The 16730-nt window shown below is 41.0% G+C and overlaps 1 protein-coding gene across 2 annotated transcripts; it reads left to right on the forward strand.

Annotated features, from left to right (window-relative positions):
* The first annotated feature begins 194 nt into the window (after positions 1-194).
* traf5 (Tnf receptor-associated factor 5) lies at positions 195-16706 on the forward strand. 2 transcript variants are annotated; one of them, XM_053512737.1, is made up of 11 exons: positions 195-513; positions 10110-10367; positions 10518-10575; positions 11318-11419; positions 11570-11734; positions 11830-11907; positions 12012-12086; positions 12178-12270; positions 13692-13811; positions 14611-14797; positions 15240-16706. In XM_053512737.1, exons 2-11 carry the CDS (start codon positions 10144-10146, stop codon positions 15803-15805), a joined length of 1668 nt encoding a protein of 555 aa, XP_053368712.1. In that variant the 5' UTR covers positions 195-513; positions 10110-10143; the 3' UTR covers positions 15806-16706. The 2 variants fall into 2 exon arrangements, with proteins under 2 accessions (XP_053368712.1, XP_053368713.1); XM_053512738.1 differs by having other exon boundaries at positions 197-513; positions 14611-14782; positions 15240-16701.
* The last annotated feature ends 24 nt before the right edge of the window (positions 16707-16730 follow it).

Here is a 16730-nt window from a genome sequence, read left to right on the forward strand (position 1 = left end):
TAAAGTTATTACTAAAGTATATTTTAAGTCGATATTAGCTTATTTACAGGTGTTCAAGACATAAGTTGAAGGGGTTTAGCATATCAAAAAGTTTAGAGATGATGACGTGCTAATAGTGGCCACGCCCACATCTACTGTCAGGTAATAACATTTAGCTTTAAAACACTGACACTGGTGCTGCAGCTAGAAACACTCATGGCGACCCCGGGTGCTGCTGCTGCTGCTGGTTTCGCTGGTGGTCCTGGTGCACCATCACAGTGCCGCCCGCAGTGAGAACTGTTAGTACGAGACAAATCTAACTTCCTGTTCAGCGCGCTTTCCGCTGGCACCACGCCAACTCCGACACCGTGACGTCACGGCGTGTGTTCCCGCAGTGCTTGATTGCGCGTGCGGAGGAAAGCTCGTCTCGGCGCTCTCCAGTTGGCTCCTGGCGCTCAGGCCGCGCGCGGTATTACTGATCCACTGGAGAGAGAGAGAGAGAGAGAAAGAGAGAGAGGCGACACCGAGCTCGAGGTACGTGACCTGGACAGAGAACGCGCACAATTACACACGCGCGCACACACACACACACAAATATATATATATATATATATACTCCCGCTCTTCATCCGTACATGTATTCCTGCGGGGGTCAGAGCAAAGCGAAAGTAAAAATTAAGGACTGCATTTAAAGTACAGTCAGCTGTTACATTCTGCAGTTATGATAAAGGATAGAATATGATAGAATGTAAAATGTATGATATGAGACACGCTGTTCCTTTCACTGTCGGATGTTTCTGTATCCGCAGCCGCCTTCCACCGGGGATTCCCCGCGTAGTCTAGTGCAGTGTGAGTGTAGTGGAGGTGCTGAGGCGTTGGGTAGGGTACTGTCGTGTAGACTGAGTGTGAGTGTAGCGCAGTGAACTGAAGTGTTGGGTAGGGTAATGTAGTGCAGTGTACTGTCAAAGTAGTGTAGTCTGAGTGCAGTTGAAGTGAAAAGGTAGTGGATAAGAGTGTCTGTCAAATGCCTGAATACACAGTGTAGTACAGTGTAGGGTAGGAGGGTGTGAGTGCAGTATAAGTGAGAAGGTTGTGTAATGTGAGCGCAGTATAAGTGAGAAGGTTGTGTAATGTGAGCGCAGTATAAGTGAGAAGGTTGTGTAGTGTGAGTGCAGTACAAGTGAGAAGGTTGTGTAGTGTGAGCGCAGTATAAGTGAGAAGGTTGTGTAGTGTGAGTGCAGTACAAGTGAGAAGGTTGTGTAGTGGGAGTGCAGTACAAGTGAGAAGGTTGTGTAGTGTGAGCGCAGTATAAGTGGAAAGGTTGTGTAGTGTGAGCGCAGTATAAGTGAGAAGGTTGTGTAGTGTGAGCGCAGTATAAGTGAGAAGGTTGTGTAGTGTGAGCGCAGTATAAGTGGAAAGGTTGTGTAGTGTGAGCGCAGTATAAGTGGAAAGGTTGTGTAGTGTGAGTGCAGTATAAGTGAGAAGGTTGTGTAATGTGAGCGCAGTATAAGTGAGAAGGTTGTGTAGTGTGAGTGCAGTATAAGTGAGAAGGTTGTGTAATGTGAGCGCAGTATAAGTGAGAAGGTTTTGTAGTGTGAGCGCAGTATAAGTGAGAAGGTTGTGTAGTGTGAGCGCAGTATAAGTGAGAAGGTTTTGTAGTGTGAGCGCAGTATAAGTGGAAAGGTTGTGTAGTTGTGAGCGCAGTATAAGTGAGAAGGTTGTGTAGTGTGAGCGCAGTATAAGTGGAAAGGTTGTGTAGTGTGAGCGCAGTATAAGTGGAAAGGTTGTGTAGTGTGAGTGCAGTATAAGTGAGAAGGTTGTGTAATGTGAGCGCAGTATAAGTGAGAAGGTTGTGTAGTGTGAGTGCAGTATAAGTGAGAAGGTTGTGTAATGTGAGCGCAGTATAAGTGAGAAGGTTTTGTAGTGGGAGTGCAGTATAAGTTAGAAGGTTGTGTAGTGTGAGCGCAGTATAAGTGAGAAGGTTGTGTAGTGTGAGCGCAGTATAAGTGAGAAGGTTGTGTAGTGTGAGCGCAGTATAAGTGAGAAGGTTGTGTAGTGTGAGCGCAGTATAAGTGAGAAGGTTGTGTAGTGTGAGTGCAGTATAAGTGAGAAGGTTGTGTAGTGTGAGCGCAGTACAAGTGAGAAGGTTGTGTAGTGTGAGCGCAGTATAAGTGAGAAGGTTGTGTAGTTGTGAGCGCAGTATAAGTGAGAAGGTTGTGTAGTGTGAGCGCAGTATAAGTGGAAAGGTTGTGTAGTGTGAGCGCAGTATAAGTGGAAAGGTTGTGTAGTGTGAGCGCAGTATAAGTGAGAAGGTTGTGTAATGTGAGCGCAGTATAAGTGAGAAGGTTGTGTAGTGTGAGTGCAGTATAAGTGAGAAGGTTGTGTAGTGTGAGTGCAGTATAAGTGAGAAGGTTGTGTAATGTGAGCGCAGTATAAGTGAGAAGGTTTTGTAGTGGGAGTGCAGTATAAGTTAGAAGGTTGTGTAGTGTGAGCGCAGTATAAGTGAGAAGGTTGTGTAGTGTGAGCGCAGTATAAGTGAGAAGGTTGTGTAGTGTGAGCGCAGTATAAGTGAGAAGGTTGTGTAGTGTGAGCGCAGTATAAGTGAGAAGGTTTTGTAGTGTGAGCGCAGTATAAGTGGAAAGGTTGTGTAGTTGTGAGCGCAGTATAAGTGAGAAGGTTGTGTAGTGTGAGCGCAGTATAAGTGGAAGGGTTGTGTAGTGTGAGCGCAGTATAAGTGGAAAGGTTGTGTAGTGTGAGTGCAGTATAAGTGAGAAGGTTGTGTAATGTGAGCGCAGTATAAGTGAGAAGGTTGTGTAGTGTGAGTGCAGTATAAGTGAGAAGGTTGTGTAATGTGAGCGCAGTATAAGTGAGAAGGTTTTGTAGTGGGAGTGCAGTATAAGTTAGAAGGTTGTGTAGTGTGAGCGCAGTATAAGTGAGAAGGTTGTGTAGTGTGAGCGCAGTATAAGTGAGAAGGTTGTGTAGTGTGAGCGCAGTATAAGTGAGAAGGTTGTGTAGTGTGAGCGCAGTATAAGTGAGAAGGTTGTGTAGTGTGAGTGCAGTATAAGTGAGAAGGTTGTGTAGTGTGAGCGCAGTACAAGTGAGAAGGTTGTGTAGTGTGAGCGCAGTATAAGTGAGAAGGTTGTGTAGTGTGAGCGCAGTATAAGTGAGAAGGTTGTGTAGTGTGAGCGCAGTATAAGTGAGAAGGTTGTGTAGTTGTGAGCGCAGTATAAGTGAGAAGGTTGTGTAGTGTGAGCGCAGTATAAGTGGAAAGGTTGTGTAGTGTGAGCGCAGTATAAGTGAGAAGGTTGTGTAATGTGAGCGCAGTATAAGTGAGAAGGTTGTGTAGTGTGAGTGCAGTATAAGTGAGAAGGTTGTGTAGTGTGAGTGCAGTATAAGTGAGAAGGTTGTGTAATGTGAGCGCAGTATAAGTGAGAAGGTTTTGTAGTGGGAGTGCAGTATAAGTTAGAAGGTTGTGTAGTGTGAGCGCAGTATAAGTGAGAAGGTTGTGTAGTGTGAGCGCAGTATAAGTGAGAAGGTTGTGTAGTGTGAGCGCAGTATAAGTGGAAAGGTTGTGTAGTTGTGAGCGCAGTATAAGTGGAAAGGTTGTGTAGTTGTGAGCGCAGTATAAGTGAGAAGGTTGTGTAGTGTGAGCGCAGTATAAGTGGAAAGGTTGTGTAGTTGTGAGTGCAGTATAAGTGAGAAGGTTGTGTAGTGTGAGCGCAGTATAAGTGAGAAGGTTGTGTAGTGTGAGCGCAGTGTAAGTGGAAAGGTTGTGTAGTTGTGAGTGCAGTATAAGTGAGAAGGTTGTGTAGTGTGAGCGCAGTATAAGTGAGAAGGTGGTGTAGTGTGAGTGCAGTACAAGTGAGAAGGTGGTGTAGTGTGAGTGCAGTACAAGTGAGAAGGTGGTGTAGTGTGAGTGCAGTACAAGTGAGAAGGTGGTGTAGTGTAAGCGCAGTGTAAGTGAGAAGGTTGTGTAGTGTGAGCGCAGTGTAAGTGAGAAGGTGGTGTAGTGTGAGTGCAGTACAAGTGAGAAGGTTGTGTAGTGTGAGCGCAGTATAAGTGAGAAGGTTGTGTAGTGTGAGCGCAGTGTAAGTGAGAAGGTTGTGTAGTGTGAGCGCAGTGTAAGTGAGAAGGTTGTGTAGTGTGAGCGCAGTATAAGTGAGAAGGTTGTGTAGTCTGAGCGCAGTATAAGTGAGAAGGTTGTGTAGTCTGAGCGCAGTATAAGTGAGAAGGTTGTGTAGTGTGAGCGCAGTACAAGTGAGAAGGTTGTGTAGTGTGAGCGCAGTACAAGTGAGAAGGTTGTGTAGTGTGAGCGCAGTACAAGTGAGAAGGTTGTGTAGTGTGAGCGCAGTATAAGTTAGAAGGTTGTGTAGTGTGAGCGCAGTATAAGTGAGAAGGTTGTGTAGTGTGAGCGCAGTGTAAGTGAGAAGGTTGTGTAGTGTGAGCGCAGTATAAGTGAGAAGGTTGTGTAGTGTGAGCGCAGTATAAGTGAGAAGGTTGTGTAGTGTGAGCGCAGTACAAGTGAGAAGGTTGGGTCATGTGAGTGCAGTACAAGTGAGAAGGTTGTGTAGTGTGAGTGCAGTGTAAGTGAGAAGGTTGTGTAGTGTGAGCGCAGTACAAGTGAGAAGGTTGGGTCATGTGAGTGCAGTACAAGTGAGAAGGTTGTGTAGTGTGAGCGCAGTATAAGTTAGAAGGTTGTGTAGTGTGAGCGCAGTATAAGTGAGAAGGTTGTGTAGTGTGAGCGCAGTACAAGTGAGAAGGTTGTGTAGTGTGAGCGCAGTATAAGTGAGAAGGTTGTGTAGTGTGAGCGCAGTATAAGTGAGAAGGTTGTGTAGTGTGAGCGCAGTACAAGTGAGAAGGTTGTGTAGTGTGAGCGCAGTGTAAGTGAGAAGGTTGTGTAGTGTGAGCGCAGTACAAGTGAGAAGGTTGGGTCATGTGAGTGCAGTACAAGTGAGAAGGTTGGGTCATGTGAGTGCAGTGTAAGTGAGAAGGTTGTGTAGTGTGAGCGCAGTACAAGTGAGAAGGTTGGGTCATGTGAGTGCAGTACAAGTGAGAAGGTTGTGTAGTGTGAGCGCAGTATAAGTTAGAAGGTTGTGTAGTGTGAGCGCAGTATAAGTTAGAAGGTTGTGTAGTGTGAGCGCAGTATAAGTGAGAAGGTTGTGTAGTGTGAGCGCAGTACAAGTGAGAAGGTTGTGTAGTGTGAGCGCAGTGTAAGTGAGAAGGTTGTGTAGTGTGAGCGCAGTACAAGTGAGAAGGTTGGGTCATGTGAGTGCAGTACAAGTGAGAAGGTTGGGTCATGTGAGCGCAGTGTAAGAGAGAAGGTTGTGTAGTGTGAGCGCAGTACAAGTGAGAAGGTTGGGTCATGTGAGCGCAGTACAAGTGAGAAGGTTGTGTAGTGTGAGCGCAGTACAAGTGAGAAGGTTGTGTAGTGTGAGCGCAGTACAAGTGAGAAGGTTGTGTAGTGTGAGCGCAGTATAAGTGAGAAGGTTGTGTAGTGTGAGCGCAGTACAAGTGAGAAGGTTGGGTCATGTGAGTGCAGTACAAGTGAGAAGGTTGTGTAGTGTGAGCGCAGTATAAGTGAGAAGGTTGTGTAGTGTGAGCGCAGTATAAGTTAGAAGGTTGTGTAGTGTGAGCGCAGTATAAGTGAGAAGGTTGTGTAGTGTGAGCGCAGTACAAGTGAGAAGGTTGTGTAGTGTGAGCGCAGTGTAAGTGAGAAGGTTGTGTAGTGTGAGCGCAGTACAAGTGAGAAGGTTGGGTCATGTGAGCGCAGTACAAGTGAGAAGGTTGGGTCATGTGAGCGCAGTACAAGTGAGAAGGTTGTGTAGTGTGAGCGCAGTACAAGTGAGAAGGTTGTGTAGTGTGAGCGCAGTACAAGTGAGAAGGTTGTGTAGTGTGAGCGCAGTATAAGTGAGAAGGTTGTGTAGTGTGAGCGCAGTACAAGTGAGAAGGTTGTGTAGTGTGAGCGCAGTACAAGTGAGAAGGTTGTGTAGTGTGAGCGCAGTACAAGTGAGAAGGTTGTGTAGTGTGAGCGCAGTACAAGTGAGAAGGTTGTGTAGTGTGAGCGCAGTACAAGTGAGAAGGTTGTGTAGTGTGAGCGCAGTGTAAGTGAGAAGGTTGTGTAGTGTGAGCGCAGTATAAGTGAGAAGGTTGTGTAGTGTGAGCGCAGTATAAGTGAGAAGGTTGGGTCATGTGAGCGCAGTACAAGTGAGAAGGTTGTGTAGTGTGAGCGCAGTGTAAGTGAGAAGGTTGTGTAGTGTGAGCGCAGTGTAAGTGAGAAGGTTGTGTAGTGTGAGTGCAGTATAAGTGAGAAGGTTGTGTAGTGTGAGCGCAGTGTAAGTGAGAAGGTTGTGTAGTGTGAGCGCAGTGTAAGTGAGAAGGTTGTGTAGTGTGAGCGCAGTGTAAGTGAGAAGGTTGTGTAGTGTGAGCGCAGTGTAAGTGAGAAGGTTGTGTAGTGTGAGCGCAGTGTAAGTTAGAAGGTTGTGTAGTGTGAGCGCAGTATAAGTTAGAAGGTTGTGTAGTGTGAGCGCAGTGTAAGTGAGAAGGTTGTGTAGTGTGAGCGCAGTATAAGTGAGAAGGTTGTGTAGTGTGAGCGCAGTGTAAGTGAGAAGGTTGTGTAGTGTGAGCGCAGTGTAAGTGAGAAGGTTGTGTAGTGTGAGCGCAGTGTAAGTGAGAAGGTTGTGTAGTGTGAGCGCAGTACAAGTGAGAAGGTTGTGTAGTGTGAGCGCAGTACAAGTGAGAAGGTTGTGTAGTGTGAGCGCAGTACAAGTGAGAAGGTTGTGTAGTGTGAGCGCAGTACAAGTGAGAAGGTTGTGTAGTGTGAGCGCAGTACAAGTGAGAAGGTTGTGTAGTGTGAGCGCAGTACAAGTGAGAAGGTTGTGTAGTGTGAGCGCAGTACAAGTGAGAAGGTTGTGTAGTGTGAGCGCAGTATAAGTGAGAAGGTTGTGTAGTGTAAGTGCAGTATAATTGTATGAAGTGTAATGTAGTGTAATGCACAGTAGTATAGAGTAGTGTGGGTGTGGTTTATGTACACGGTAGTGAAGGGTAGTGCAGTTTTTGTACAATGTAGAGTAGGGTAGTGTAGTGTGATGCATGGTAGTGTAGATATAGTGTAGTGTGTGTTTCAGTGTAGGGTTGGCTAGTGTAGTGTGAGTGTAGCATAGAGTAGAGTAGTGTGATGCAGTGAAGGGTAGTGTTGTGTAAGTCTAGTGTAGTGTAGTGTGTAGTGTAGTATAGGGTATAATAGTGTGAGTGTATGGCAGGGTTGAGAAGTGTATAGTGAGTGTAGTTTTGTTTGATGTGTAATGTGTAATGAAAAGTGAGTGGTTAAAGGTAAATTGACAGATTGGTTTGAGCTGCTATGAAACATATATTGATATATACTGACACTATACAACATATGTAGATTTATATATACTGATATATTAAGTCTTTACAACCGTGGTGATATGTGTATATATATATATATATATATATATATATATATATATATATATATATATACACACGCATGCACGCACACACAGAGCAGCAATTCACTCCTCATCAAAGGCAAGAATGTCCTTACTTCCCCAACCTTTCAAGGAATCCTTATGGACTTCCCAATTAACACTTCTTATAGCAGCGAACCTCTCTCAGACTATTACTGACTGGTTGTGCTCTTTTACCTTGTTAGAGTACCACAAATCAGATCATCCACACTCACATTTCCCCATCACAAAACATGTTTCGAACTAACCTATGAGCTGCAAAATTCTGTCTCTTTTTGTATATAGAAAAGAGACAGCTCAAGAGACAGCAGAAAAGCTCAATTTTTGAGGCAGTGTAGAGAAGGATAGCATATTACAGGTTATGTGTAGGATATCATAGTGTAGGAAAGTATAAAGAGGGATAGGGTAGGGTAATGTATTGTTGGGTAGTGAAGAGTAGGATAGTCAAGTCACTGTAGTGTTGTCTGGGTTAGTTGGGGTAGGGTAGTATAGGGTAGTGTAATGTAGTCTGGGTTACATAGGGTAGTGTTATGTAATGTTGTCTGGTTTACATAGGGTAGTGTAGTTTGTGTTACATAAAGTAGTGTGGGTAGGGTAGTGTAGTCTGGGTTACATAGTGCAGGGTAGTAGGGTGTTGTCTGTGTTACCATGTATAGTTTAGTGTAGGGTAGCAAAGTGTAGTCTGGATAAACAGGGTAGTATAGTGTTGTCTGGTTCACATGCTATAATGTAGGCTGGTTTCATGGGGTTGGGTATTATGGGGTAAATGATTTTAGTCAGGGTTACATAGGGTAGGGTAGTGTAGGATATGTTAGGGTAAGGTACAGAGTAGAATATAGTAGTGTAGTTTCCTGTAGTTTAGTGTAGTGGTAGGATAGTGTCGAGTAGGGTAGTGCAAAGGTAGTCGGGGTTACATAGGGTAGCATAGAGTACTAGGCTAGTGTAGTGTAGGTTAGGGTAGTGTAGCTTAGGGTAGGGGGGTCTATGTAGCATTTGGGTCGTGTATTGTAGGGAAGTGTAGGGTGGGGAGTCTATAGTAAAGGTAGGTCATTGCAGGATAATGAGTAACATACTGTAGGAGAGGTTAGTGTAGGGTAGTCTGGGTAAACATAGGGTATTGTAGGGTAGAGTAGATTGGGTAGCATAGGGTAAAGTAGGGTAGGGTAGTGCACATATTTTGTATCAGAAGTTTAGAAGAATTGAACTTAACACTTTCTTTACAGAAGGAGTTCAGGCAGTAGTGACACAGCATCAATCTGACGCAATATACAAACAAAGATATACAGGTAGTCTGGAGTTAATGTGGGCCAGAATGGTTCAGAACAGCATTCCAGCACCTGAACTCTGCAGCACATCACTTATTGATATTTGGTTCATAGTAATGTTAAACTATTATTTTGTTTATGTTGCAGTCTGGTTGTAATATATGCCGTTATATTAGGGTCAAAAGTAGTGCAATTAAAAAGCCATATTGTGTGCTGTTGTCTTAGAACTTCACAAGCTCACTCTAAACTTGCAGTGGAAAAAGCAATGCACGTATATAAGCAATTTTAAGGTGAGTCAATTTCCCTATTGCATTCTTGCACTGGGTTTTACGGTTCCCCCACCTACGAAATATCCTTTTTTTACTCCTGGATAAAGGCACAGTTGGACCATAATAGCTTTTGGGTGAGTCTTATCTGTATGTAGGTGCACTACTGTACATGCCAGATAAACAGATGCATACTAGCTATACAAAAGATGTACCCTTGGTGGTACTATGTTTCTGAAAGTGCATGGTATCATTCCACACAGTATGACATACAACTGTTTTTCATTCAGTTTGATGCTTTAAATGTGCTGTGCTATGTGAAATATGATGTAATTTAATGGCATTATTCAACTTTAATCCTAAATGACAAGTGATTTATTCGAACCTGTAATAGCTTGAAAAAGACACCAGTTGTAGATTTAATAAAGCTAGGACAAATGCTATAAATTTGCTAAGGATTCAGGAATTTAAAGTTCTCATGACTCATGAATAAAAAACTGTTGTATGGCTGATGTTGCCTGTGGTCACAAGGTTTAAAATACTATTGTCAGAAAAGATTCTTTAGAACCTGTGTTGCCAAAACAAAATAATCACACAGAGACCCCAGAATAATCGTATTGCAGAGCCACAAGAACTGAGTTTGCAGTCTGTATATCTACCAAACAAAAAGCAACAGACTCCAACTATTCAACGATGACCGTACATTGTAAAGAAACCCGAATTCTTATACAAATATGATCATTGTCGTACATCTGGCTACACTGTTTGGAGCAGTAATATAGATAAAGTACTTTCTTGTCCTGTAAGGGAGAGTTTCCACTTATGTAAAGTAAATTCTGGTGCACAAATACTCCATTTCTATTATTTATTTATTTATTTATTCATTCATTTATTTATTGTCAGAATGTTCTGTTTAAATAATCCACATAAGGGACTTACTGTAATTGCAATAAAAACAATTAAAGATATATTAATAGAAAAACTTTTTTTTTTTTAAACGTTGAAAGGTTGTTCTTATAAAGTAGAAGATAATGTTTAGTTAATATAATGTCTAAATGTTAAATATGAATTGGGTAAAATCTGTCTACTCATGTCTTTCTGTGTCCGTTCAGTCTCATGTCTGTATCTTGAGTGTCCCAGCCTGACATGGCAGCGGAGGAGAATGAATGCTCGAGCCTCCAGCTCTCCAAACAGAGCTCTGCTCCCGTGAGGTCGTGGGAGTTGGAGTCTTTCCTGGCCAATCGCACACTCAGCTTCGTGTCCCAGCTTGATGAGTGCTACATGTGCCCGGCCTGCGGTGGCGCCATTCTTAACCCCCACCAGACGGGCTGTGGCCACATCTTCTGTGCCAAGTGCATTAGAATGTTCATGTAAGTACAACAAAAGAAAATAACAGATCTGTGTAGAAATAGTTCTGTGAGAATATGTATTGATTTAGTTTGTCATGATTAACAAACAAGTAGCTTATCCGGTATGTTTTGGGCAGGTGCAGAACTAAAACCAACTTTTTTTTCCTACAGTGAGAGCAGCGACATGTCCAAATGTCCCTTAGATGGCATTTTAATCAAGCCAGAAGAGGTATGAAGAAGTGTTTAAAAAGTTAACCATTGACTGTCATGTTTTATTTAGCACTTAAAAATGTATTTACTTAAAATCTAGAAGGTAAATATATAAATAGGAGAAATTTTTTTATTTATTTGCATTGCAGTATGTTTTTTCAAATACATTTTTTTAAATAAGTCTGCTGTTGAATGTTTTTAATAATTTTATTATAATTGTAACCTTTCTCGATGCTGTAAAGATTTTTAGACCATTTTGGAATAATCCACAGCTGTTAATCATCCAGACATTTTTAAGCTTAGTAAAATAGTGAAGCATTTATCCTATCATCAGGCTTAAAAAGCTACCACAGCTGTCTGTGACCAGGAGTCAAGAGAGCATAACTGGCCGTGCTGTCTGGGTGGGAGGGATGCTCTTACTTTCTCTCTCTTTCTCTTTCTCTCTCTCTCTCTCTCTGTGCTGCCAGTCGTAGTGATACAAGTCAATTATGGGCATCTATGAGCTCATGGTTGTGGAAGAGGATAGATTATACTTTTCTCATAGTGTGTTATGCTGTCTTACAATACAGTAGACGCAGCAGTTCAAAATGATCTTTGCTGTCAGTCATGTAATGGGAGAGCTGGATATAGTGTGGGAATTAGCTGTCTTTGAAAAACATACAAATATTTCTCTGTGCAAAGTTAATCTTTTGGGTGAAATACTTGCTACTTCCCCCAATACTAGTACAGAATACCGTAATTAACTATTTTAAATGTCACAGGTTTTTCAAGACAACTGCTGTAAAAGAGAACTACTTAACCTTGAAGTTTACTGTAGCAACACTCCAGATTGCACACAAAAAGTTCCTCTGTGTGATTTGCAGGTAAGGTGCTTCTGTGTGATTTGCAGATTGATACTGAAACCACAATGTACACACTGATGCAGCTAAAAGTCCCTAAATTTTACACTCTAGGTAGCTTAGTAATAACAGACTGGTTATAGCTCACTGACTGTTTCGATATTTCTCCCTCAGAAACACCTAAAGCTTTGTCAGTATGAGATGCTGCCATGCTCCAATCCAGGCTGCACTGACATTCTGTTTCGCAAGAATTTATCAGAACACCAGCAAAGCCTCTGCCCCTTTCGCACAGAATTCTGTCGCTACTGCACCAAGCCATATCCAATTTCCCAGCTCCCGGTCAGACACCCTTTGATGTTTTGCCTCCAGTCATGTGATTAAACTTTATCACAGACCTGTTAACCCTGTTAACCCTGTTTTGTGCATCATTTCAGGACCATGAAAAGACATCTTGCCCGGAAGCTGAAGTTCAGTGTCCCAATGATTGCTCTCAGATTGTGAAGAAATATAAGGTTCTGTCCACTTTTGGCTTTAAAAAATAAATTGTATATATATCATAACTTTCTAATGTGTTTATCATTATATTGAATTTCATTCTTCTATTTCTTTCCCATAGCTGAAAGGACATATAGATGAGTGTCCAGAGATAGAGACAGACTGCATTTATAAGCAATATGGCTGCACAGTCCGAGTATGTACACCGATTATTCCGCATACTCCATACTACGTAACTACATATTCTGATGCCGAATGCAATTTGACACGTTTCCTCTGTCTTTTAGGATAAAAGAAGCAAAGTGAAAGTCCATGAATACACTGAATTTAGCCATCATGTGCTGCTTGTGCTAGAGAGCAACAGCAAGCTCGCCAAACAGGTATATATTTCAATTCCGTTTCATTACAGTTCAGACTTTAAGTCAGGTCAAACTATCTTAGAATAGCAGTCCCATTATCAGAAAACAGAAAATAAACTTAAACCCAACTGCTCTTCATGGTTAAGTCACAATCCAACTCTAAAGTTTTAAATGTTGACAAGCACCTTTTTACCAAATGGACGTGTATTTTATGTTAGATTGTTTTAATTTGAATCGGTTTACATGTCACTATTCAGTGTTGCACTACCACCACCATGTTTCTCATTGCAAATTATACAATAAACCAGTTTAAAATGTATTGTATGATTATTGCTTGCCACACTGTAAAATCTCAGGTCTACTGTACATGTCAGATTATACAGTGAAGATCCATTAATAATAAAAAAAGATTTATATCCACTGCTTATGCCATCAATCAGTGTAAAATGGGGTAGCATAAACTGAAAACAACATCTTGAAATAATGTCTGTCATGATAGAATTTATTGAGACATTAAAGAGAAATTCTCTTTGCTGCCACAGAAACTCGTTTATATATATATATATATATATATATATATATAAATATAAATATATATATATATATATATATATATATATATATATATATATATATATATATATATTACCTTTTTTAATTGTGGCTTTTCTGTGCATTAAGCACAAATATATGCTGTGATTGTATTGTTCACTTTTAGATAAACAACATAGCAGCAGCTGAGATTTCAATCAAGCATTTTTATCTCCTGGCGGTGCCATTGACACTAGTGATCACGTCACATTATACGTGTGAAGGCTGTAGATTTTAACTCACTACAGAAAGATTTGAATTTTACAATGTGCAGTAATGGAATCTGCTCAAAAATTATACAACGTAAAGGTTTTTTTTGTTTTTTTTAATAATGGTGCTCTGTTGAACATTGTTTCAATTTAAAAAAATCATTTACACAGATTTTTTTTTTTTTGCAAAACACTGATCTAAAATAAATCTTAATGTGAAGCGCAGTTACATCATCAAGGCATTATTTTTATTAACGCTGACATTCTGAAGATTTTTCCAAGAAAAGCTTTTACTAGTAAACAAGCTGTGCTTTTGGTGAAATGAGTATTTAAAAACTTGTAATGTTACACAATTCCATACCAATCATATCACATCTGAGATATAAAAAATATATATATTTATAGGGACTACTTTGCTTACTTTTACCATTTATCTACCATGATTTTCCTGGTAGCACTTTTAGGCTAATTTAAGAACCCACATGTTAAACTACACAAAATTGTGCGTACTTTAAGCCATACTAAGCAGCATAGCAAGAATGACTAGGTGTGTTAAATTTCATAGCAGTTATTTTGCCTCCATACTCACTTACTGTAAGTGTAGGAATTGTAAGCATTTCCTCATCTCTCTTTCTCTCTCAGGTAGACCAGCTGCAGAAGGACCTGGCCATCCAGGAGAGGGAGCTGAAGGAAAGAAACTTACTTGTTGATAATCTTAAAAGAGAGGTGTCCAAGTGTGACAACACATTTTCTACTATCCAGGTACAGTTTATTTAAGCTTCATTGTTTAATTATTTGCATGCATTTGGCTTGAAGTATGAAGCTACCAACACCATGCTTGATGCAGTTGGTACAGTGTTCTTGGTGTTGAATGCCTCAGATCTGCACTGAGATCCATGTCTAGTGTACCCTTTTAATGTTGCACAAAGAAGATACCAGCTGTAGTCAATCATAGTCACTAACAGGATGTTGAGTGGCTAATAATCTAAGTGGGTTTATGTACATTATGGAAATCGTGGGAGTGTTTTATGTGTAACTTTATGATCCAACTCCTTTGAGCTTCATATTCTTGTTTTTCTTTCTATTAACAATGCATATGAACGATCATTCTGTACTATAAACGCAGTTCATGGAAATGACTAAAAGCCCAATATCTCCATTACATTCATGTTAATGGTGAGTGTATAGGTAAACTTCTGACCTCAGCTGTAGGTGTGAAATTTTATATTTATACTCAACGGAAACAGGAAGGTAAAAAGCTCTAATGTCTCTGGAGACAAAACAAGTGCTTTATTTAGTGATAATGATTGGTTTTTTTTTTTCCAAAGGCGGTTTAATATTTTTAAAAAATTTGCATTTGAGGAAATATAAGAAGGCATACTATTTAAGCAACTAAAATATGTTTCAAAACTCATATCTTCTTAGGCTTAAATCTACTTATGTTGGTACCAGTACTGTACTGTGTTTCTATTTAAATCTATACAAGCTTCAGTCTCGCATCTCCTTTGTAAAAAGTGTGTATTAGCAGGAGCTCAGGAGATGTGTCATGTCTATGTTGTAGAGGTCAGTGGCAGAGCAGAGGGAGTGTGTCTCCAGCGTTAAACAGGAGCTGCAGGAGCTCCGCAGTGTTCTGGATGCTGAGCTGGCGAAAGAAGAGCTAAGGTCCCTCCGAGTTTCACTGGACTCTCTCAGACAGCAGGTGGCAATGACGCAGAGCCTCAGAGATCACCTGGGTGAGGACAGCATGGGTAAAATAATCAGTCTGCAGAAGACATGTTTTTGGTCTATATTGTGTTATAGTTTGTCCTGTGTCTGGACAGTCATGGTGATCACTGAGGAACAGGGTACAGGAATGCTGATGCATTGTACATAGCATTTGAGGATTTCCATCCATCAGTTTATATTTAAATACTAATCGGCATTCTTGGTCCAGTGGTAAGTTTCTCAGCTACCACGCGGAACGCCTGTAAGGGATGTATTTTGGGTTGTACCCTATCCATTGCAGGGCATCATGCATGATACTCATTTACACCTGCTTTTTTCTTCAAAACCAAATGCAATTATACTAAAATGTCAAAATCTTTTATAATAGTTCATATAATAGCATTTTCTGTTGAATTAGAGAAAAAGTGGAATTGTTTCTACAGACACCAATCCTTATACTAGTTCTGTGTGTGTATGATCATGCAGGGGCTTTAGGGCAGACGTGTCAGCGTCACACTCGACTCCTAGACATTCACGTGGAGCAGCTGCAGTGCAACGAGCAACGTTTTCGCCAGCTCGAGTCCACGTCATATGATGGAAAGCTCATCTGGAAGGTTCACGACTATCAGCGCAAAAAGGATGCCGGTGCACCGCTCACCTCACCGCCTTTCTACACTGGCCGCAGCGGCTACAAGCTGAGTGCCCGCGTGTACCCCGATGGGGAAGGTAGCGCCCGGGGCACACACCTCTCCCTCTACGTCATGGTGATGAGAGGTGACTTCGACTCGCTGCTGCCGTGGCCGTTCCGCCAGAGCGTCACACTCACCGTGCTCGACCAGAGCGGCTCACGCAACCACATCAGCTGCAGCTTCAACCCTGACACCAACAAAGAAAGTTTCCGCAGACCCACAGCTGAAAGCAACACAGCATTAGGCTTTTCCCGTTTCATCTCTCACACTGATCTGGAAGGTCCCCGAAACGCAATCTATATACGAGACGACACACTGTTCATCAAAGTCAAGGTGGACACAACAGGGTTGGAGGATTTGTAGTGTATTCTGAGAGAGTGGATCTTGTAAAGCTGGCCTTTATAAGATTTTTGTTTCAGGATATGAAAATGCATTTAGACAACTCATAAATGAATGGCACGCCTCCAAAAACGACTGCCACTAGAAATAAGTAATAAACATTGGTTTCAAAACTATTTGTGTGCCACCCCAGTTAAAATGTAGTGAATCATGTGTAAAGGTTTTTACCAGAATTTCCCACATTTCAAGGTCTTACAGTATATGTTTATGACTAAGGTTTGTTCGTGTGGACATCCTTTCAGATCAAAGTTTTTAATAAGGGTTAAAAATCCAAAGGGAATTTTTAGGCAGAAGAGAAAGATATTTTTTTTAGTATTATTATTACTTTTTTTACAATAGTACAATTGTGTTGTGTTTCACAATTGTGTTGTAATGAAGGTCTTGTTTGACCTAATGGCAGAGAAAAACTTGGTCTGGTCTAAAATTTTCTGATATATGTATGTTCTGAACTTTGGAATATTCTGATACTGCAGAATTCAAAGTTGTCTCAACTCTTTACAAGAGTCAGCCCATCATTGTTTTTAATAATGCAAGAAAAATGTTGATATATATTTTTTCAAGTTTTTTTTATTATTTAAGTATTTTTGCCTGATTCAGCAGAAATATCACATTCCTTGTGTTTTATGCTAAAGTGTGTCTGTAATTGCAGAGCAGACTAAATTATTTTTAGCCGTAGATTAAGTTATTACTTTTTTTTCCTTCTTTCCTTTTTTACAGCACATTTGCCTTAGAATGAGGAAATAGCTTATAGGAGAAGCTGGGACACTGTAGTTATGGTTTCTAAAAGTTTTTGTAGTTTTATTTTTATACATGGTCATAAATGTGATATTTTCTTAAATAAAGATCTGGTGCATGTTTGTTGGTGTAAAACATGCGTTCCAGTGGTAAT

Source organism: Clarias gariepinus, chromosome 15 (assembly GCF_024256425.1).
Source record: "Clarias gariepinus isolate MV-2021 ecotype Netherlands chromosome 15, CGAR_prim_01v2, whole genome shotgun sequence".
NCBI lineage: Eukaryota > Metazoa > Chordata > Actinopteri > Siluriformes > Clariidae > Clarias > Clarias gariepinus.

Bases quoted from the DNA above. Each gene is read 5' to 3' on its own strand.
- traf5 (XM_053512737.1), top strand. From the start codon at position 10,144: ATGGCAGCGGAGGAGAATGAATGCTCGAGCCTCCAGCTCTCCAAACAG. The intron at 11,908-12,011 runs GTTCTGTCCACT...TCTTTCCCATAG, and splicing joins AGATTGTGAAGAAATATAAG to CTGAAAGGACATATAGATGA. The intron at 12,087-12,177 runs GTATGTACACCG...TCTGTCTTTTAG, and splicing joins AATATGGCTGCACAGTCCGA to GATAAAAGAAGCAAAGTGAA.